The 24,206-nt window shown below is 40.8% G+C and overlaps 1 protein-coding gene across 2 annotated transcripts in view; it reads right to left on the bottom strand.

Moving 5' to 3' along the window:
• The window catches only part of LOC126272156 (retinol-binding protein pinta-like), a 139,868-nt gene that overhangs the window by 12,413 nt on the left and 103,249 nt on the right, over positions 1-24,206 (bottom strand). For both annotated transcript variants that reach the window (XM_049974788.1, XM_049974789.1), the window contains exon 6: positions 6,597-6,702. In XM_049974788.1, the coding sequence (XP_049830745.1) occupies positions 6,597-6,702 (106 nt within the window). The remainder of the gene's footprint in view (positions 1-6,596; positions 6,703-24,206) is intronic.

Here is a 24,206-nt window from a genome sequence, read left to right as displayed (position 1 = left end):
AATCAGAGTGAATTAATGCCATTGTATTACAAGATTTCAAATTTCATCCAGATGTATTTAAAAAAAACTACATCAAGACCAAAGTGTGTACTGAACATAAATTACTTTGACAGATTTGATGATATTATTGAAACACTTCATCCACCAAGAGAGGAAAAAATAGTGAGGTTAGATCAAATTTACCCACTTAGAGGCAAAATCTTTCAGCAAGAAAAGGATGATGAGACAACTACAAAGCATTTATTTGAGAGAAAGGAAATTAGATCTAAATGTAATGAAAAATTTAAAGCATGATCTGTTGACTATAAAATTGTCTTTAACGATGCTAACATTGTAAAACTCGATACTGTTAGTGAGAAAACAGGTTATATAACGAAATCACTAAAATTCATGGTAGATGTAGCTAAAAAGAGGACTAATTTCAGGAAAGGAAATAAGCAGAATATAACAGTCAATAACCCAAAAATCTTTTATCCAACTTCTGCAGGTTATAAGGCATCAAATAATACTCGAGAATCTGTTAAAATCTTATGCTATAAAATGAGGGATATCTTAAAATCAGATGAAACTGTTGATATAGCAGAAACATCATTTAATATTCAGACGTTAGAAATTCCTAGAGATGGTAAAGGTAAAAAAATAATAAATCTGAAGAAAAAAGTCTAAGATATCCATCACAAGAATTAAAAATGATGATAATCTGTGCTGTCCTAGAGCTGTAATTGTGGCTTTGACACACCAAACAAATAATATTTTAGGAAGAGAACTAACTACAAACGAGATTAAGAAACACAGAGCAGAAGATGAATACAAGAGTTAACCAATATATTATGTAATCAGTTGAGCGAATACAATGAAGAAGTATTTACTTTAGATGAGATTAAAATGTAGAAGAATTGTTGGATATTCAAATAAATGTATGTGCTGAAAATTTTAATGCAATTACCTATACTGGTTGTGAGAAAGAAATTAAGATTTATCTGTACAAAGATCACAACCATTTCGATGTAATTAATAGTATGACTGCTCTCTTGGGATCAGTATACTGCTGTAATAAATGCAATAAGCCATATAACAACAGTGATGCTCACAGATGTAAAATACAGCGAAAAGTATGCATATTATGCAAAAGTCCGGACCATGAAAGTGAAAACAATAAGATTTATTGTGAGAAAGGCAATAGATACTGCTATAATGAAGAATGCTAGAACAATCACCAAGAAGTTTGTGATACAGCTTACAAGTGTGAAGCATGTAAAAAGATCTGTTTAAGATCTAAAGAACATAAATGTGGCTTTGAACTTTGTAGAAATTATCAAAAATGGCTCTGAGCACTATGGGACTAAACTGCTGTGGTCATCAGTCCCCTAGAACTTAGAACTACTTAAACCTAACTAACCTAAGGACATCACACACATGCAAGCCCGAGGCAGGATTCGAACCTGCGACCGTAACAGTTGCACGGTTCTGGACTGCACGCCTAGAACTGCGAGACCACCACGGCCAGCGAAATTGTCAACAAGTAGTGGAAATTGGAAATCATAAATGTTATATGCAACCTGTATTGCAAAAAGGTGGTATCTGTGAAAGAAAATTTGGTGAATAATTTATAGTGCAAGGTTGCCCAAATTGTAATAAAGAAGTTTGCTATATTAATGGAGAATTGCAAGATTTTTATATTTACCAATGCTTCAAATGCAATAAAGTAAAGAATTTAAATGTTGTAAAAAAAGGTTTCCCTTAAGAAAGTGAATTGTACCTATAGTGAGAGATACATGTGGTTTGATTACGAAGCAACTCAAGAAATTGGAACACCCATTCCCAATCTTATAATTGTCCGCAATTTTAAATGTGATACTGTTTATAAATTTAAGACAAATGATGAATTCTGTAAGTGGATGAGATCTGAAAAGAACAGTTATCACACATGCATAGCAATACAATAAGTCCATATATCATCTACACAGGAACTAAACTAATGTCATTGGAGATTAAACAGATGCGTATAAAAATTATAGATAGTTGTAAGTTTGTACAAGGTCCACTTAGTAGTTTTCCAAAAACTTTTAATTTGAAAAAAAATTGAAGAAAGTCTACTTCCCACGTTTATTCAATATGCCAGTAAATGAGAACTACATAGGACCAATTCCTGACACTAATTTTTGATGTGTTGACACTTTGAAACTGTAAGATAGAGAAGCATTTCTCAAATGACACAGTTCTAGAGTTAAAAAAATTATGTGTTCGATATGAAGAAACATTAACGGGTACTGTAATTCTTATGTAGATATATTAAGAAGAGACTGTGTGGAACTAAGCAAACAGTTTCTGGAAATTGCTAATATAGATCCATTCTGTTATTTAACAATTGCTGACATTTGTATGACAATTTACATATCGAAATATTTATCGAAAAATACAGTCGCTGTATTGGATAAAGAACACAAGGGGAATGACAGTAAACAATCAAAGCTTGGTTGAATAGTTTAAACAACAATAATATCTCACATGCTCTTAAAGAATGGCAGGAGCAAAAGTAGATCGTGATTGATAAAGACACTAATACTATTTATCAATACCTTGGTTGTTACTGGCATGGATATAAAAAATGTTTCAGAAGTGAAACAATTAACAACAAAAATAAGGAAACTATGGATAATCTTTATCAAAAGACTTTAAGAAGGAGCGCAAAAATACGAAATACTGGATACAATGTAACGGAAATGTGGGAATGTGATTGGGTGAACTCAAAAGAGTGTAAAATGCCTAAGCAGTTACCCGAAGTTATCGAACCATTGTATCCAAGAGACGTGTTTTGTGATGGACAAACAAATGCAATAAAATTAAGAGCTAAAGCAGTTGGTATTATCTCAAAAATAAAATATATTGTTGTCTGCAGTCATTTTTCTACTGTGCAATATTATGATTATTATCCTAAACGACATCCAAGAAAAATATATAGACCAAGATATTATTCTAAAAATTTGTATCGCTTAATAAAATGTAAAGTATTAGCTCCTAAAGGATTGTATCATCCTGTTTTACCTGTACACATGCAAATCGATAAAGATGAAAAAACTATTGTTTCCTTTGTGTGTCAAAGGTGCACAAGAACAAATAAGCAAATGCAATCACGGTAATCAAGAAAGAAGTTTCATTGAAACTTGGACGATTGATGAAGTAAAGAAAGCTGAAGAAAAATGATATAGAGTTTTAGAAGTTTATGAAGTAAACGATTTTAAAAATAAAAGCAATATGCTGTTTAAAAATTATGCGAGAGACTTTTTGAAAATGAAATTAGAAACTAGTTCATATAATTTTGAATGTGATGAAGAATACATGAAAATAGTTAAAGAGGATTTGGATATTGACTTGAATCATGACAGAATAAAGGAAAAATCTGGAAAACGAGCGGTTGCTAAGATATGTCTTAATTCATTATGGGGCAAATTAGGACAAAGGCAAAATATGAGTGAAACACAATATGTGACAGAATTGCAACGATTTTATAAGATATTACTGGATGATCGATTAGATAACTTCGACGTAAATTTTATTACAGAGCAGATGGTTCACATAAGGTACAATTTCAAAGATTATTATGTGGAAAACAATGCAGCTACTATAATTTTCATAGCTGCATTCACTACAGCGAATGCAATGCTCAGATTGTATGATAGATGAACTAGGAGAATCTGTTGCATATTTTGATACTGATTCTGTAGTATATATTGATGATGGTAAAATTATTGTGGACACAGGTTGTATGTTAGGTGAATGGACAGATGAATTAGAAAGTAATTGGATTACAGATTCGGCTTCAACAGGTCCAAAAAGTTATTATTACGAGAAAAGTGATAATAAGACAGAAATGAAGGTAAAAGTCTTTACTCTAAGTTACAGAAATATTCAAAAGTTGAATGGAGAATCAATGATAAGGTTAATAGAAAGTGAAGTTAAAGGAAAGATACAGTTAGAATACAATCAGAAAACAAGGGATATTGATACTAAAAATCTTATAAACAAACAAGTTCAGAAAGAATTTTCATTTCAGTAGGAGAAAAGAATTGTTTTAGATAAGTATGATATAGTGCCTTATGGTTATTGAAAATTATCTATATCTTCTAATGTAAAAAAAAAATTCATACCACATGACTTCAATAGAACAAATTAGTTACTTGCATTTTGTTGTATTCTAGATTATTTAACTTTTTGGTTGTAGAATGATAAACTTTCAAAAATAACAAATAATCTTTAATGTAATTTTATAGATAAATTATTAATTGGTAAATTAGAATCTAATATTTGTTTTATCATCATAGAAAAGAGAGAATTGGAATTTTCTTTTCGCTCCCTTATTTCTATATCTGTTTCCTGATAGTTAACAAAGTACTTTTCGTATTCTTCTCCATAAATTCTCTTTAGTGCACTAACATGTTAAGTATGCGTCTAACTTCTCAAGTATTCTATACTTAATGATGGTTTAAAATATTCTTTGCAATTATTACACCCAACTTGTTTCTCTCTTGTATTATTACTTCTTTCGACAAATATGTCAAACTGAAATTCATCCCATACATTAGTTATATTTATAAAGATTAAAATTTAAAAGATTATTAAAATTTTGTTATATATAAAGGGACACTTTACTGAAGAAACTCAATAATGCAGGCAATTCTAATTTGTTTAAAAAGATTAGTGAGCATGATCTGAATGTCTACTATTACATTACTGAATATGAACGTTTAATAACTAGATATGGTGATAACATTTGTCTTGAGCTCAATAAAAGTTTAAAATTATTTTGCCAGAAAGGTTCAATAAAATAGTAGATAACTGGGACTTCCAATTTTTTAAAGGTGGTCAAATTAAACTAAAACACAAAGGAATGAAGAGAACTAAATATAGTGACAACGAATTTCATGATCTAGAGTTTGTTGTGTAATTTTTAAGTATCGACGTCCGCTGACAGTCTTCAAAATGCGTCTGGTCGCAGCGTGCGCGAGAAATTGCGTAAGTCTTATCTGTATGAGATCGCTAACTCCACTGGTGACTAACAGAAACTGGAGGCTCTTTTATAACAGTTGCGCGACCTTCAGATAACTAGCTCCGCCTCTTATCTCTCTGTCTCTGTCGCTTCCAGCTACACTTGCCTTGCAGCAGTTAGGCAAGCTCTCAACAGATGTGTAATTTTGTTTGTTCTTGAACCAGGTTTGTCACACAAATACCAGCTAGATATATAGAATTCGAAACTTCTTCACTTTGTCAAAACTCACTGCAGATACGTAGACTGAAGGATATGGTCATAATCTAACGAAGTCAGAAGAGTGTTATGCGTGGGTAGTGCTAGCCATTTGACAAAACATTTTCTATTATCGCCTGTGTACTTAATAACGACCCGATAAAATGAAGCAGTGCAGTTAATTCTGAACTTAAGTCTTCGTGAAGTGTCGTGTACACAGGGCAGAGGTCTAAAACTCGGAAACGAGTGGATGGTGTTCGATAGTGAATGTTTCGCACATTTCAGTGGATCTGTCGAGAGTTATTTCTTTATAAAAATGTCAACATTATAAATATGTCTAGAAGAATGAATGTGTTAGCTACACAGAAAAGTACACTGAAGCTGTGTGCTAATTTAAATGATAAAATTCCGAAAGATACACTTATGTTGGTGGTAATGTATGGTAAAAAGAATTTGTCATATGATTCCCAGCATAGAATTTTAGTTGAAAATTTTTAAAAATTTGTCGCTTGCAACCGTTTGTAAAAAATATTAGTAAGTAAGTAAGTGGCTAGTTGAAGAGTTTTTAAGAGAAAAGAGTTTATAAGGAAATGGATAACATCATCATTAAGTAACCTGCAACAGCGCTCAACGTACCCACTTACTACTCATGGTGTCAGTTCCCTCCAGCACTACTTCAGACATTAGTCGTGTTCCTGCTGCGTCGTGTTGCGGAACTTCACTACACTATATTAGGGAGGTGTACAAGTTTCTTTGGCTCTTCAGTATATGAAGGCGATGCTGCCAATCTTTTGGGCTATGTGAGACGGCGGACGTCGGACGTCGGCTTCATGTCTGCGTCGGAATGACAACTCCTTTATTTATTTATTTAATTTTTTTTTTACTTTAATGGATCGCGGTCTGCTTTAAGTCTGTCGACTATGGCACTTGCGGTTACATCTTTCTCATTGAACTGTTCAGGCGTCTGTTAGACAACAGGACAAAACGCACTACTCAGCACCAATACATCCCAAAGACTACAGCGTTATTTGCACTCCTTATGAGTTTACACATGTAGTGAAAGGAGACTGCACAGTCTAATCAAAAATTCGATAGCATCTCAGCATATACGATTCAGCAAGTTACGTTTCCCCTTTATTCATCTCTTTCAGTAATAATGGTAGATAATGGGCTACTTATCTTAAACCTGGGTCATAAAAATAAGTAGTTTGTGAAACAATTGCGAAAAAGTGTGTGTTTGCAAGCGACTGTTTATCAACAAGTGCCCACAGAATTATCATGAGATATTAGTTTGTGAACTTCAAAGTATCGTTCCACCAATCTAAGGGGATGTCTAGTGTCGTCGCATACTTACAGGCATATTTGTCGATAGGACCGGCAGTACCTCCTAGTTCATCCGGCAAATATTCCTTTGCCACGTGGTCAAACAGCGTCGTCGTTCCTGGGGGATGAACGTGTATCTGAAACAGAGCAACATTTTCAGTTACGCAGTCTCAGTGACAAAAGCCCCATCGTGTACTTACATCTGCGTCAATATCCACACTCTGCAAATCTCTGATAAGCGTAAATTGTTAGCAATAGTCACATTAAAGCTACAGCAGCCCATTACAAACTGTACTGTAAGGTGCTCAAAATGTTATTAGGAAGGAAAATAGTATGTCGTATGCAAATAGAATAGCTCATTCACGGCATAAAATTAAAACCAAATTGTCAGTTTTGAAGGAAGTGTCTGGTCAGCAGCACAAGGTCGACGACATAAAGTTAGCTTGTAGTAAAAATATTTCTGTTACTGTTAAGTCAGATATATGTGCAGTATTTAAGAACCATTTCCTGAGAATCGCTGGTGAATTAAACAAAAATTTATTTTCTCCAGGCTATCAGATAACTTTCTTGGTAAATGCCTTTCCGAGATTGGTGTCTGAGATACTCGTCTGTGATACAGACAAGAGGGAGACTGATTCAATAGTTAAATCACTGAAGACTAAGGTCTTACTTAAGTACTTTGCTGCACATGTTAGCCCTATATTTAGCCATATCTGTAGTTTTTCCTTTAGGAATGGTCAGTTTCCTGAACGATTAAAAATAGTCAGTAGTAAAGCCGCTTTATAAAAAGGGAGAAAGGGATAATATAGACGATTTTAGACCTATTTCTATACCATTAGTGCTTGATAAAGTCGTTGAAAAGGCTGAATATGTAAGGAAAATTGATAATTTTAAATCACAGTATTTGCTAACAAATGTACAGTTCGGATTTAGAAGTCGTTTAACAACTGAAAATGCCATATTCTCTTTTCTCTGTGATGTACTGGATGGGTTAAACAAAATGTTTCAAACGCTAAGCATAATTTTTGATTTAACTAATTTTGATGGTATTGATAGCAAATCATTGCTCCAGAAGTTCGATCATTACAGAATACGGGGAGTAGCTCATAACTGGTTCACATCTTACTTTAGCAACAGACAGCAAAAGGTTATTATTCACAGTGCTGAGAATGGCTGTGATGTGGGGTCTCAGTGGGGTACAGTCAAGTGGGGGAGGTGGGGGGGGGTGTTGGGTGGGGGGGATTGCACCTGTCATCAGTGTTCGGGCCACTCCTGTGCTTTATTTAAATAAACGATATGCCATCTAGTACTACGGGTAAATCTAAAATATTTCTGTTTGTTGATGACACTAGCTTGGCAAGAAACGATATTGTGTGCAACATTGGCTCGGTTTCAAATAGTGCAGTTCATGACATACGTTCGTGGCTTATAGAAAAGAAGCTAACGCTAAATCACTGTACCACTCAGTTTTTTACAGTTTCCAACACACAATTAAACAAAACCTAACGTTTTAATTTCCCAGAATAGGCATATGATTAGTGAAACTGAAGAGTTCAAATTTCTAGGTGTTGAGATAGATAGTAAGCTGTCGTGGAAAGCTCATGTTCAGGATCTTGTTCAAAGACTTAATACTGCCATTTTTACTATTCGAACGGTATCTGAAGCGAGTGATTGTTCGAAACGAAAATTAGTCTACTTTACTCACTTCCATTCGCTTATGCCGTATGGTATTACATTTTGTGGCAACTCTTCCACATTCTAAAAGGATACTTTTGGCTCAGAAACAGGCGGTTCGGGCAATAAGTGGTGTGAGTTCACAAACCTATTGTCGACCCCAGTTCACGAGTCTGGGTGTTTTGACATTGGCCTCGCTATATGATTATTCTTTACTGCCATTTCTTCTTAACAATATTAGCTTATTTCCAAGAATAATCAGCTATCACTCAGTTAATACTCGGCAGAAATCAGACCTGCATTTGGATGAGACTTCTTAACTCTTGTGCAAAAAGGTGTGCAGTATACTGCTGCATCCATTTTCAATAAACTACCGCTAGAATTAAAAAATCTTAGCGGGAATCCACGTGCTTTCAAATCGAAAGTGAAGAGTTTAATCATGGTTCACTCCTTCTATTTTATCGAGGAATTCCTTGAAAAATTAAGCTGATTCTTGTTGTATTGTTGACTGCGCTTACGTAAACTTAGGGTTCATAAACATTTTTTTTATCTTTTGTAATTCCATGTACTGACACGTTCAGTGTCCTAGGGCATTTGCTCCTCAATTTGGTCCTACGGAACTTGATGTGTAAGTAAAAAAATAAACAAAATAAAACAAGGGGGTACTTTCCACACTACTACAAATCAGCGGTATGTTCCCATTCCATTCCTATTTGGTGCGATAATGACTGCTTGAATATATACAGCGTGCTCCGAAACTGTCCGAAAAGGACGAAACTGTGCAGAAGTGTAGTTTGTGTTGAGAAATAATTGTTAAGAAAACAATCTTTACGTTGTGCCGTTTCCGCAGTGAAGTTAGCCAATCGGGCAGTTACTTGTGCAATTTCAAGCGGTCTGCCGGAGACGGTATCGCCGAACCTGTTCTTCACTGGATTATCTAAAACCAAACAAGAGAGCGCTAAAAATTGTGGACGTGGGACGATAGTAAGGACTGAACGCGAGTCAAAGTCTGTGCAGTTTCGTGCGCTGTAATCTACGCTATGAGAACAACAGACATTAATTGTATTTCGCATGTAGCTTGATTTGCGCGCGTAACCCTGATCGGCTGACTTCAAAGCTAATAAACTCGGAAACGTACCGATTTTTATTCCTTAACTCTGCATCACGCTTCTAAGTTTTTGAAACTTTTGCTGACCACCCTGTATATGCGTGCAGTAAACTGTCTTCTCAGTCCCTAACTGAGCTACACGTATGCGGTTGCCAAATATGGCTCAGTTAGTAGCTTAATATTGCCTCTTGAAACTTCGTAAATTGACTGCCAAGGGATAGTTGATGTCTGTCTTCAAGCGTCTGTGAGTCGAAGTTGACCAGCATTTCCGTAACGGTATCCAATGGGTCAAGGAAACTTGTGACCATTTCCTGCTGCCCTTCATAGCATACGTTCAAAATCCCAGTTACCTCTTCTTTATATGTATCCCATTCACTTGAGCAATGTTCTGCGATTAGGCCCACAAGTGTTACATAAACTATTATCTTCGTGCACTGACGCCCAGTAGCAATGACATTTTGTGTCAATTTCACAACAAATAACCAGTGACTACGAATAAAAGCCAGTAAATATAAAGATAGCTAAAAGTCACGTGAACCTAGAAAATTAACACGTTTACAGGTACAGTGTGTGAAGGTCATATTTACGTGGGGCATCGACAGACGTGAGTGAAAGCAGCAGGTGACAGTGTCCTGGAGTGGGCCACATAGGAACCAAGTACTGTACATAAAAACGCTGTGCCAGAAACGATAGTAATTTACTTGCTGGAAGATTGGTTCGAGGTTCATATTCTGCCTCAAGCCTTGCTGTATCTTCAATTTATTAAAGCAAGTGGCTGAATTGTACTCTGTGCAAAATTATGCCCGGCGGCTTCCCCTTTCATTTCTCTCCCCGAGTTCATGGTCTCCTACTATTTTTCATTGTTTTACTTTTTCTAGCAAGGAATTCCATCCCCAATGAAATTAAATTTTCGTCTCTCTTAACGAACTGAAAAAGGTATTTTATTTCATCGTACATTTTTTTCAATGTCTCCATGTTCTTGGGAGCTAGTAGACATATAAACTTGTACTATGGCAGTTGGTCTAGGCTTTCTGTCTGTGTCACCTGGTATAATGCGTTCACTATGATGTTCGTAATAGTTCACCCAGATTACAACGTTCTTGTTTATGATTAGTCCAACTACTGCACTACCGCAATTTTATTTTGTGTTGGTAACTGTGTTGTCATCTGACTAGAAATCCTGTTATTGCTGCCACCACAGACTATTGATTACCCGTGTATCTTACTTCACTTTATAAATTTCTATTTTTTAAACTATCTAAGCTACCACCTAATTCAGGTATCAAACGTCTTGCATTCCAACGTGCAGTATATATTGCAAAATATTTTTTAAAATTGTTAGTGAGATAATGTTATGATTATTTCGTTTCCTGCTGAACGGAAGAGCTACAGGTTGCGATTTGTAATCTTGTAGCATATATGAGATCTATTCCCAGATTGGTGTGTTATATGTATTCAGCGAAAAAAAAATCCTTTTAGTCGATAACTCTAATATAATCGACAACTGTGAATTTAGATGCTTCAGCAGAAGACAATTTTTGGAAACATCGAAGGCTGTCAATCTTCAGTACTATCAAATAAAATGCAAAGTCCCACAAGTCTTGTTGTAAGAGAGAAGAGACAAGCAAGAACAAAATGAAAAATCGGAGGGTCGGAAACATGATAAACAGGAGCAAAACACCTACACTGACAGTATGACTAGCGAAATTAACTGACTTCAATGTAAACAAAGAGGAAGACTTAGGAAGAAACAAACGTATGTATGTTACGTCACTTGGTTAGTTGGTTGATTTGGGGGAGGGGACCAGGTCATCGACGCCATCGGATTATGGAAGGATGGGGAAGAAAGTTGGCCGTACCCTTTCAAAGGAACCATCCCGGAATTTGCCTAAAGCGATTTAGAGAAATCATAGAAAACGTAGATGTCACTTCATCCAATAATTAACACCATCGAAGAAACGAACACATTATAAAATAAGGTTATCATTACATTCAATGAAGGGCTCAACAGAGACCTTTTGCCGAAAGAAATTAGTCCCATAATCAGAAACATTATCGTCACGAACATGAAACTGATTGCCAGAAAATTATGAGAAAACTAAAAAGCGAGTAACGACAGCTGACAGAGAAAATCATAAAAAACAGATACATTGTCATCTAAAGTTTTGTGTTAGCAGAAGAGCCAAGTTACGAGTGGAGGCCGAAATGCACGGGTTTTAGCTCACGCAGGCTGGCGTCGGAAAGGAAGAGCTATACTGACGTGAGGTGTGGAACATGACAAGGAATGAGAATTCAGAAAGCGAACGTAATTAGTTTGATACTTAACTTTAATCCATTAATGATGAACGTCACTCTTGACGGTACATGATTCACAATATCATCTGTTCAGAATACATTCTGGAAGATAGTAATTGTAGTAAGTGAAAACGGCGCCTTGCTAGGTCGTAGCAAATGACGTAGCTGAAGACTATGCTAAACTGTCGTCTCTGCAAATGAGAGCTAGCAAAGTCGGCTGTGTCGATGTCGGGTGAGTGCTAGGGAGTTTCTCTAGACTAGACCTGTCGTGTGGTGGCGCTCGGTCGGCAATCACTGATAGTGGCGACACGCGGGTCCGACGTATACTAATGGACCGCGGCAGATTTAAAGGCTACCACCTAGCAAGTGTGGTGTCTGGCGGTGACACCACATAAAGCAAATTTGAAAAGTGAGGTTGATGATTTGTTATTGGAACAGGAAGTTAAGTTCTTATTAAAAAAAAATGCAGTGTTATGCGAAACTACAGGGACCAAAGTAACTCCTGCATGTGTCTGTCACTGTTAAGCAACATAGCTCTATTAAATTTTGACCATACATAGAAAGAACTGCTACAATACAGTATGGAAAGAACTACGCAATGAGACGACAAAAAGTGTTACTTTCATCTGAAGACAAATGGTGGGACACCATTCTTAACAGGACGTGTGACCGCACTATATACTCTGCAAAATATTCCATGAGGGACATAAGATTGTTAGTTCTTATAGTAGGGCTTTCCACCACCGCTGTTCTGAATGGCCTTGGTGCAAGTGCATGTGTTGCAATGCGTCTCCTTGAAGTATCTCATACGTGGTTCATGGGATATAAGTCGGGGGAATGGCCAGTCTTTTTCCAAAAGGTCCTCCTGCTTTGCTGTTCAAAGTGGTAGCGCAGCGTCATCCATAAAAATGAAATCAGTGGCGAACCCCTGGAAAGACACACACCTGGAAAGAGTATAGTGTCAGAATAACTTTGACCGGTGAGTGTGCCGCGTTCAAAAGTCTGGAAACCGGTGTGTCCCTACAACGTTATGCCTCTGGGCCCTCAAACGGAACATGTTCGACTATGGCCCTGGCAGCGTTACTTGTTCCCACCCCTCGCCATATGACGGTACGTCCGGAATCACTACTCAGACTGAATCTGTTCTTTATGATAAGTGTGCCCAAACCCACTCCTTGTGGTCCAGTCCCTACACTCCTGGCACCATCAGAACACGGTGCCACCGATGTGCAGCCGCCAACGGAACACAACATACTGTTCATGTGGGGGAGACCACACCTATGCAGTCTCCGTGCCACTCTGGAAATGCGATTGTGTGCCTTGCAGTCCTGTTAAATGTTATTGGAACTGCACACTTTGTTTTCATGCTGGTCCCTTCCCGCCTGTTGTACAGTGTAGTGGTTATCTGCCACTGCACTCACCGTGCGCGACCACGTGCCCTCCACCTGGTAGAGGCGCCTGTGGTACGGGTAAGCAAAGTCAAACGTTTGGGCTACATTCGCCACACTTTGTCCTTCTTCCAGTTTCCCGATGATTCTCATCATGTGAAAGACCTTGACAACGTATGAACATTTGTTCACCAAATGCAGTGTCTCAACATCTAAAGACGGGCATTGTGCCGTAACCAGCTATGACTGTGTCTAAAAAGAATGATTGTGTAAAAACATCTTTGTAACAAATCAGTCACCGACAGCTTAAAGGAAATGGTTTTTTTCCAACTGAATTCCTGATATCTCAATTGAGAACTGGTACCTACCGGGTGATCAAAAAGTCAGTATAAATTTGAAAACTTAATAAACCACGGAATGATATAGATAGAGAGGTAAAAATTGACACACATGCTGGTAATGACATGAGGTTTTATTAGAAAAAAAACCATAGTTTACAAAATGTCCGACAGATGGCGCTGGATATCAAAACGTCAGAGACTCCGTATGACAATCGTGGATAAAAGGAGCTGTAATGAGAGAGGGAATCAGATGCACCAGCAGTTGCAGCATGTTGACGTTACCTGAAAAGGTACTTTTAGTGAAGCTGTATTATCAGAATGGGGAATCTGCTAGTTCAGCGTTACGATCCTATCGCCATAGGAAGGGGGTTCGCACGGGTAAATGTCCGTTGACAAATGTAGCTGTGGCGAGAATGATTTAGAAGTTCGAAGCCACCGGTTGTTTAGACTACAGATCCCGCAGTAGCAGACCGACCACAAGGCGTAATGCTGCTAAGACAGTTCAGGACGAAATGGAGACTGTAGCGGGTTCGTCTATGCACGGGGAAAGTCAGCGCTCGTGCAGTCGCACGTCGCACCAGCATTCAATACACTACTGATTCGATGGCACTGAGGCGTACCCTCCGATTCTATCCTTACAAAATCGATCGGCATCATGAACTGTTACCTGGAGATTTAGTGAAGTGGAGGGCATTTGCGGTGTGAGCGTTTAAAAAGATGGCGGAAGATGACTATTGGCTGAATAACGCGTTGTGGAACGACGAAGCTCATTTCACGCTCCAGGGGTCTGTCAGCGCCAACAACTGCAGAATATGGGCTATCGAAAATCCTAGAACTGCCGTGGAAACTCCGTTGCACTATTAGAAAGGCACGGTATGGGTTGGATTTACCACATCTTCCGTCATCGGGCCTTTTTTCTTTGAGGAAATGCGTGATTCTGGTTTTGTAACTGCTACCGTGACTGGTGAGAGATACGCCAATATGTTACAGAATCGCATCATTCCCAGCCTGGCTGATAAACACCTCCTGGAACGCACGATGTTTATGCAAGATGGCGCTCCACCCCACCTTGCTAGACGCGTGAAAGATCTCTTGCGCGCGTCGTTTGGTTACGATCGTGTGCTCAGCCGCCACTTTCGTCATGCTTAGCAGTGCCTGCCATTATTAGCTTTGGGGTTACCTGAAGTCGCAAGTGCATCGTGATTCACCGACTTCTCTAGGGATGCTGAAAGACAACATCCGACGCCAATGCCTCACCATAACTCCGGACGTGCTTTACAGTGCTGTTCATAATATTATTACTCGACTATAGCTATTGTTGAGGAACGATGGTGGACATATTGAGCATTTCCTGTAAAGAACATCATTTTTGCTTTGTCTTACTTTGTTATGCTAATTATTGCTATTCTGATCAGATGAAGCGCCATCTGTAGGACGTTTTTCGAACTTTTGTATTTTTTTGGTTGTAATAAAACCCCATGTCATTCCAAGCATATGTGTCAATTTGTACCTGTCTATCTACATTATTCCGTGATTTATTCAGTTTTCAAATTTATACTGACTTTTTGATCACCGGGTATTAAAGAGAAAGAACACAAACTATAGATTATCAAAAGTGGGTGACGCTGCCTGTTCTTTGGTGGGGCTACAGTCCGTTACGCCAGTACCGTGCGGCCGCAGACTGTCTCCGCAGAGGCGTGTTTCCCGTCTCGCCCTGTGGGGAGCGTCAGGGTGGCAGCACATTTAAGTCTCGCCTGCAGCTGTTCCGTGGACCTGCAGTGGTAGGGTGGGGGAAGTAGTGTTGCGAGTGCATTGCAGATGTGAGTTGTGCTTCTGTCCAGTTTTTGTGTAACCTGCGTGTACTGAGAACGCTTAGTATTGCAGCGAGAGGGGTTTAAGTGCTAGAGCTTTTCCCTACTGGAGGCAACATTAAGAGCACGTGAGGCTGCAATTTAGTTTACGTTTTGCTGCTTCGTCCACTTAGTGGCACTGTACATCACATAACTGGCAAATCCCATACAGCAGCATCATGCACCGCGTACTGGTAGGCCCAGGCCCACAATTTGAACGTAACGAAAACCCGACGACGTTTCGGACATCACGTCGCAGAGTCCAACAAAATTAGTGACGATGTTAGCGCAAGATGCTAAAGAATCGTACGACAGCACACAAGGCCGTAACCAAACAACTGTGGCTCTATCCGTATAAAATTACTGCCCTGCAACAATTACGTAGCGTGGACCACGCGAAAGAAATAGCGTATTTTGAATGGTTTCAGCGATTTTTTAACTGACATTGAGCTGGTGATTTACATCGAAACTTTTTCATTGATCAGGCTTGGTTTCACCGATCTGGCTACGTCAATTTCCAGAATTCACGAATTTGGTCATCAGAAAATCTGCCTTAAAAAAAACACCATTGCACGCAGAGAATATCCAAGAGTGGGTAGTCGTAAAGCGAGTGTGAATTATAAGCCCGATCTTTTTCGATACCACCGTCACTTCTGATGTCTATTGTTCCCAGATAATTTATCCATTTAGCTGAATAAAAATGAGGTCAATCATTTATTTTTCCAACAAGACAATACTACTACTCGTACGGCACACTAGTCGCTACGACTTTTAGAAGAAATCGTTAGAGAAAGAATAATTAAGAAAAAACTCTTACCCCACACTCACCGGATCTCTGTATCAAAATAACAAATCAAATGGTTCAGATGGCTGTGAGCACTATGGGACTTAACTGCTGTGCTCATCAGTCCCCTAGAACTTAGAACTACTTAAACCTAACTAACCTAAGGCCGTCACACAGGTCCATGCCCGAGGCAGGATTCGAACCTGCGACCGTAGCAGCAGCGCGAATCCGGACTGAAGCGCCTAGAACAGCTCGATCACAACGGCTGGCTATGCGTAGCGCAAGGCGGCACACGTTGAGTTTGCCGCTGCGGAGAGACATTGCGGACGCACTATACACCCTTTTTAACCATTAAGGTAAAGTTTACTTTACACCACACAGGGATATTTGGTTCTCATTTTTTTCTTTTTTTTACTCACTAGTTTAAATCGGCTCTGGAGAAGTGAAGTAGTACACATGTATTACAACGCAACGTAACTATAAAAGATGAGCTTCGATCCGTCATTGTGATGGGTAGATATCGGTAAACTGCCTTAGAATGTCTTTTGTTTGTGAGTGCCACCAGCTTTAGCGATATACAGTATAACCAAGGTAAGTTGACATGAAAATGTCTATATGAAATACACCTACCAGTCTAAGGGAAAGACGACAATGGAAACTTGTCCCTGGCCGGGATTATTCGCACCTGAATTTCCGGATTATCACGAGCTGTCACCTTCACCTCTTCGGCTATCAAATAACATGTGTCCTCGTACAGGAGTAAGATTAACAGGATGTAGGAGTATAGATACGACACATGGACGACGAAATATGAAAGTCTGAGTCTGGCCGTGAGTCTTGGTCAGATAGCTGAAGCGAAATGGGTAGCAGCTCTTTAACGATTCAGTGACTTACTATCACTTGAGTGACTGTCACAAATGAGCAAACATGGAGCACCTGCTCCGCAACCAGCTCACAGCTTATTCTTTCATTATAGCAGTCAATCTGTTCTGTTAGAAGTGCCTGTCGCAAACAATAAAATTACTCACAACAATTGGTGTAACTCCTACTCTAAGAGGAGGGGATTGGCATAGACCAGTCAGAAGACTACTGAGTATAAGAAAAAGCAACTCTCCTCATAGTAATTTCTTCTACAGCTGGTACCATTTTGTCTTGTACTATGCTCTACAATCTTTGTAGCATGTTCGATTACAGATTAAAAACTATGAGTATGATCCAATAAGCAAGAAAATATATATTCTTTCTCCATCAATTTCGGCCGAGAAATGCGGAATATATTCTGGGACATAGTGGAATACTCACACTTCAGACACTATAGTTTCATGATCTTCCGATAAGTGGCGGCGTTATAAGTTGCCTTCAAAATGGCGTCTGCAATGAAGATGCATTCCAACCGGACAGCTGTCACTGAGTCTCTTTTGGGGGGAAATCAGAGTATCGTAGATACTCATAGGTGTTTGAAGAATATCTACAGAGACCTGGCAGTGAACAAAAGCATCGTGAGTCAGTCGATGGCTGAGGCTTCTCTCATCGTCGCAGTAAGGTCGCGCATACCCACGATCTCCCACGTGCCAGCTGCAGTACTGGAATGTGCGGAATATCTCATTCGAGGTGATCGACGGATAACAGTCAGACACCTCGCTGATGCATTGGACGTCTCTGTAGGTGGTGTTGGGGTACATTAATGCATACGTGTCAGAAGGGACATTTCACAGTAACTTGGAATAACACAGGCACTGCAGTATTGTATTTATCCGCCTACACTGGGCAATCAGCTTTCAATGAAAACGTCTCTGCGGTACGGGAATATAAACTACAGGGCATTAAAATTGCTACACCACGAAGATGACGTGCTACAGACACGAAATTTAACCGACAGGAAGATGCTGTGGTATGCACATGATTAGCTATTCAGAGCATTCAAACAAGATTGGCGGAGTTGGCGACACCTACAACGTGCTGACATGAGAAAAGTTTCCAGCAGATTTCTCATACACAAACAGCAGTTAACCGGCGTTGCCTGGTGAAACGTTGTTGTGATGCCTCGTGTAAGGAGTAGAAATGCGTACCATCACGTTTCCGACCATGATAAAGGTCGGACTGTAGCCTATCGCGATTGCCGCTTATAGTATCGCGACAGTGCTGCTCGCGTTGGTCGAGATCCAATGACTGTTAGCAGAATATTGAATTGGTGTGTTCAGGAGGGTAAAACGGAACGCCGTGCGATATCCCAACGACCTCGTATCACTAGGAGTCGAGATGACAGGCATCCTATCCACATGGCTGTAACGGATCGTGCAGCCACGTCTCGATCCATGAGTCAACAGATGGGGACGTTTGCAAGACAACAACCATCTGCACGAACAGTTCGACGACGTTTGCAGCAGCATATACTATCAGCTCGGAGACCATGGCTGCGGTTACCCTTGGCGCTGCATCACAGACAGGAGGGCCTACGATGGTTCACTTAACGACAAACCTGGGTGCACGAATGGCAAAAAGTCATCTTTTGGATGAATCCAGGTTCTGTCTATAGCATTGTGATGGTCGCATCCGTGTTTAGCGACGTCGGGGTGACCATTATTGGAAGCGTGTAAGCGTCATCGCCATACTGGCGTACCACCCGGTGTGGTGGTATGGGGTGCCATAGGGTTCACATCTCGGTCACCTCTTGTTCGTACTGACGGCACTTTGAACAGTGGACGTTACATTTCAGATGTGTTACGACCAGTGGCTCTATCCTTCATTCGATCCCTGCGAAACCCTACATTTCAGCAAGATAATGCGCGACCGCATGTTCCAGGTTCTGTACTGGCCTTTCTGGATACAAAAATGTTCGATTGCTGCCCTGGCCATCACATTCTCCAGATCTCTCACCAATTGAAAACTTCTGTTCAATGGTAGTCGAGCAACTGGCTCGGTCCAATACGCCAATCACTACTCTTGATGAACTGTGGTATCGTGTTGGAGCTGCATGGGCAACTAATAATACTTGTATTTCAACTTTGTATCAGTAAGATAAATGTTGTTGTCCAGTGTTTTCGCTTTAGCACATGATGATTTGGTAATGCAGTACTAAATCAGAACTGAATCACCGTATAAATATATTTTCATTCCTATATTATTTCATTGTTCTGTATGTCTGATATAATTGTGAGCCCTGAATACGAAGCTGAAACTATTTTAGCATTGCAGTTGGATTTGTTGTTATGTTTCATGTACTGTAAAAGTCAGTTATTGTGATTCAGTTATATTTTTTTCGCTGTTTGCGTTAAATATATTATTTCCTGATGTCAGATAACGAGATCACAAATTCTGCATTGTTCAGGGACTGTAGTTTGTCAATAGACATGCATAGTCGAGGTAATGAATGGTCACCTTTCCTGGATACATTCGGACGAAAAGACTGAAGGTCTGAGTCTGACATGTTAACGACATTAATGGAAATAATGTTGGGATATGAAGAAAGCACTTGTAAAATAGATCAGAGTACCAAGGGACGTACTGCAAAGATTGATCAAACTGACAAAGTTATAAATAAGGTGGGTGACGAACGTAAACCGGAGACAGACGCACTCACAGCTCAGTTAGATCGGCAGGTCGTAGAAAATACGAAACGTTTTGAGACAGTCGAATCTGTTATCGATGAAGTACAAAAGGGACTCGGCAAAAAAGCTGCGGTATATGATGAGCACTTTGTGAGGCAGACTAGGGAAATATAGGAGTGTAAACATAGGGTGCAGACAATTGTACCAAACCTTGATGCTTAGGCACACCATTTAGAATAGGTGCGCAATGAGGAAAACAAGATGCAATTGCTTGTTGCTAGTGTTAAACAGAAGGTGGGCAACAGGTTAAAAATTAAATTAAATCAGGAAGTTTCATATCAGAGCACACTCCGCTGCACAGTGAAAATCTCATTCTGGAAACGTCCCCTAGGCTGTGACTAAGCCATGTCTCCGAAATATCCTTTCTACCAGGAGTGCTAGTTCTCCAAGGTTCGCAGGAGAGCTCCTGTGAGGTTTGGAAGGTAGGAGACGAGATACTGGCAGAAGTAAAGCTGTGAGGCAGGGCGTGAGACGTGCATGGGTAGCTCAGAGGGTAGAACACTTGCCCGCAAAAGGTAAAGGTCCCGAGTCCGAGTCTCACTCTAGCACACAGTTTTAAAATGCCAGGAAGGTTCATATTAGTGGACACTCAGCTGCAGAATGAAAATCACATTCTAGTATAGACCTGAGGTCGGGATATTGGCAGATCTCTTTGCACAAGAATTCCATGCAGTACACAGCATCCTTGTATGGAGTAAGGAACTACCAGTACTGTGTACTACGGTTTCGCCCGAATGTTTCTACCTCAGCTTCATAAGATCATTGGACACAGTCCTTGGTAAAAAATTAATTAAGAAAGTGACAATGTGTGTAATTGATATTTTTATTGTGACCCAGATAAGACCATGATAAGAAAACAGAAGGCAGTTGAAATGGCAAAAAGTCTGGTTTGGAATGGATGAAATTAAGATTCTTGGACATGTAATTAAGGAACAAGGACACAAACCTGATGAGAAAAAATTACAAGTAGTTAAGGACCTTCCAGCACATCACTTTCAAAACACAGCTTAGAGGAATTCTCAGGCGATGTGAATAGTATAGGGAGTTCATTACTGGTCATTTTGATTAATTTTTCATTTGCTACATCAACAAAAGCAAAACGAGGATAATGAAATGTAGTCGAATTAAGTCGGGTGATGCGGAGGGAATTAGATTAGGGAATCAGACGCTCAAAGTAGTAAAGGAGTTTTGCTATTTGGGGGAGCAAAATAACTGATGATGGTCAAAGTAGAGAGGATATAGAATGTAGACTGGCAATGACAAGGAAAGCGTTCCTGAAGAAGAAAAATTTGTTAACATCGAGTATAGTTTTCAATGTCAGGAAGTCGCTTCTGAAAGTACATGTATGGAGTGTAGCCATGTATGGAAGTGAAACGTGGACGATAAATACACTCCTGGAAATGGAAAAAAGAACACATTGACACCGGTGTGTCAGACCCACCATACTTGCTCCGGACACTGCGAGAGGGCTGTACAAGCAATGATCACACGCACGGCACAGCGGACACACCAGGAACCGCGGTGTTGGCCGTCGAATGGCGCTAGCTGCGCAGCATTTGCGCAGCGCCGCCGTCAGTGTCAGCCAGTTTGCCGTGGCATACGGAGCTACATCGCAGTCTTTAACACTGGTAGCATGCCGCGACAGCGTGGACGTGAACGGTATGTGCAGTTGACGGACTTTGAGCGAGGGCGTATAGTGGGCATGCGGGAGGCCGGGTGGACTTACCGCCGAATTGCTCAACACGTGGGGCGTGAGGTCTCCACAGTACATCGATGTTGTCGCCAGTGGTCGGCGGAAGGTGCACGTGCCCGTCGACCTGGGACCGGACCGCAGCGACGCACGGATGCACGCCAAGACCGTAGGATCCTACGCAGTGCCGTAGGGGACCGCACCGCCACTTCCCAGCAAATTAGCGACACTGTTGCTCCTGGGTATCGGCGAGGACCATTCGCAACCGTCTGCATGAAGCTGGGCTACGGTCCCGCACACCGTTAGGCCGTCTTCCGCTCACGCCCCAACATCGTGCAGCCCGCCTCCAGTGGTGTCGCGACAGGCGTGAATGGAGAGACGAATGGAGACGTGTCGTCTTCAGCGATGAGAGTCGCTTCTGCCTTGGTGCCAATGATGGTCGTATGTGTGTTTGGCGCCGTGCAGGTGAGCGCCACAATCAGGACTGCATACGACCGAGGCACATAGGGCCAACACCCGGCATCATGGTGTGGGGAGCGATCTCCTACACTGGCCGTACACCTCTGGTGATCGTCGAGGGGACACTGAGTAGTGCATGGTACATCCAAACCGTCATGGGACCCATCGTTCTACCATTCCTAGACCGGCAAGGGAACTTGCTGTTCCAACAGGACAATGCACGTCCGCATGTATCCCGTGCTACCCAACGTGCTCTAGAAGGTGTAAGTCAACTACCCTGGCCAGCAAGATCTCCGGATCTGTCCCCCATTGAGCATGTTTGGAACTGGATGAAGCGTCGTCTCACGCGGTCTGCACGTCCAGCACGAACTCTGGTCCAACTGAGGCGCCAGGTGGAAATGGCATGGCAAGCCGTTCCACAGGACTACATCCAGCATCTCTACGATCGTCTCCATGGGAGAATAGCAGCCTGCATTGCTGCGAAAGGTGGATATACACTGTACTAGTGCCGACATTGTGCATGCTCTGTTGCCTGTGTCTATGTGCCTGTGGTTCTGTCAGTGTGATCATGTGATGTATCTGACCCCAGGAATGTGTCAATAAAGTTTCCCCTTCCTGGGACAATGAATTCACGGTGTTCTTATTTCAATTTGCAGGAGTGTAGCTTAGACAAGAAGAGAATAGAAGCTTTCGAATTGTGGTGCTACAGAATAATGCTGAAGATTAGATCACATAACTAATGAGGAGGTTTTGAATAGAACTGGGGGAAGAGGAGGTTGTGGCACATCTTGACAACAAGAAGAAGGATCCGGTTGGTAGGACATGTTCTGAGGCATGAAGGGATCACCAATTTAGTACTGGAGGGCAGCGTTGAGGGTAAAAATCGTAGAGGGAGACCAAGAGATGAATACACTAAGCAGATTCAGAAGGATGTAGGCTGCAGTAGGTACTGGGAGATGAAGAAGCTTGCACAGAATAGAGTAGAATGGAGAGCTGCATCAAAGCAGTCTCAGGACTGAAGACCACAACAACAACAACGAGTATACAAGACAAGAGGGGATGTTGAGTCATAAGCTGATTTACCAAAATCATTACTACCTATTTCAAACATAAGATAGTTACGAAAGGCAATTACATCTCTATCATTAAAAATTTCAAGACCAGATACACTAGGAATCCCGCTACCACCTCTTACTATGGCAACGGTGAACCGTCCATTTCCATGTGAGAAAGTGTCGTTTATATTCAAGCTAAAATGAAGAGAACATCCAAGAAATACACTAGGTCCATCGACGAGAGCGTGGGCTGCAACACTCTTTACTGGAATGCGATTTTTCTTGTCTCCTGATGTCGTTGTAAGTTCAATGTTTTCTATGGTTTTGTAAATTTTATGCGGCTACAACGATACCTCCTGTAGGACATGTTGGCGGTGTTCAATGCAGTTGCCTGTGCAGCAGCAAGACACAGAATGAGCGTAGCGCGAGAGCGCGCTCGCTTATATACTGTGCGAGGACATTGACCTTAGATATGGATTTAGAGTTTTCGCAGTGGCCAGCGGAATGTTATCCCGGACGCGCACACTAGGAGCTGTAGATGTGCGCGTCCCCGCTGGCGCGCCGCCAACACCAAGGAGTTTTATGTGGCCTGAGACAGTTCCGATTTTGGATTGAGTGGACATCTGGACCAAGTGGAGAAGATCAATCCCGACTATACACAAACTATTCCAATTGTGAGCATGACTCTAAGTGGGGATGTAAATAAACCACAAGGAGAGAGGCATTTGCGAAGTTTAGAATATAGCAGGAACATTTACTAAATTATGTTAACTGAAGGCGGTGGTTTGAGTGTGGGGGGGGGGGGGGGGGTTGGGGAGGAACGCGAAAGGGTTATTGATATCAGCTGCAGATTTTGTGTGGCGTCAGCTGTAATGAGTCTGGACCTTTAACACGATCCCGAAATCTACTGCTTGTTAGGCAGTTGCCATCCACCATGCGGATGTCGATACTTGCATCTTTGGTGAACGCAGAGTGCGGTTGTAAAGGAGTCGTGGGGTAGCTTCCGTCGTGGTGCACGTATCGTGCAGTATCGGCGCCGTGAGTGCAGAACGCAGTTTACATAATTAATATTCATACCACGAATTATCTGTATTTCATATCAGTGTTGACAGTTCACTGAAGGTGATCTATTTGACAATGACAAATTCCGAAATCGTGTGTCGTGTCGCCAGAACAACAACAAACCGCGTGGGTCGGTTACGGGACAAGCCATGTGAACATAAAAATGATAGAGGAACGTATAATCGGTTTAACCAAATATCACGAGAGTAGATACTTTTCGACTGGATATCTTCCAGATAAAACATCGAACACCCGACTCGCAATCGGCTGCATGTACTCTCGAGGGATAAAGCAAGTACTCCACTAGAAGTGACTAATGCCTGGACT

This window comes from Schistocerca gregaria, chromosome 5 (genome assembly GCF_023897955.1).
Source record: "Schistocerca gregaria isolate iqSchGreg1 chromosome 5, iqSchGreg1.2, whole genome shotgun sequence".
Lineage (NCBI taxonomy): Eukaryota > Metazoa > Arthropoda > Insecta > Orthoptera > Acrididae > Schistocerca > Schistocerca gregaria.
This window is presented reverse-complemented; position numbering and strand designations above follow the sequence as displayed.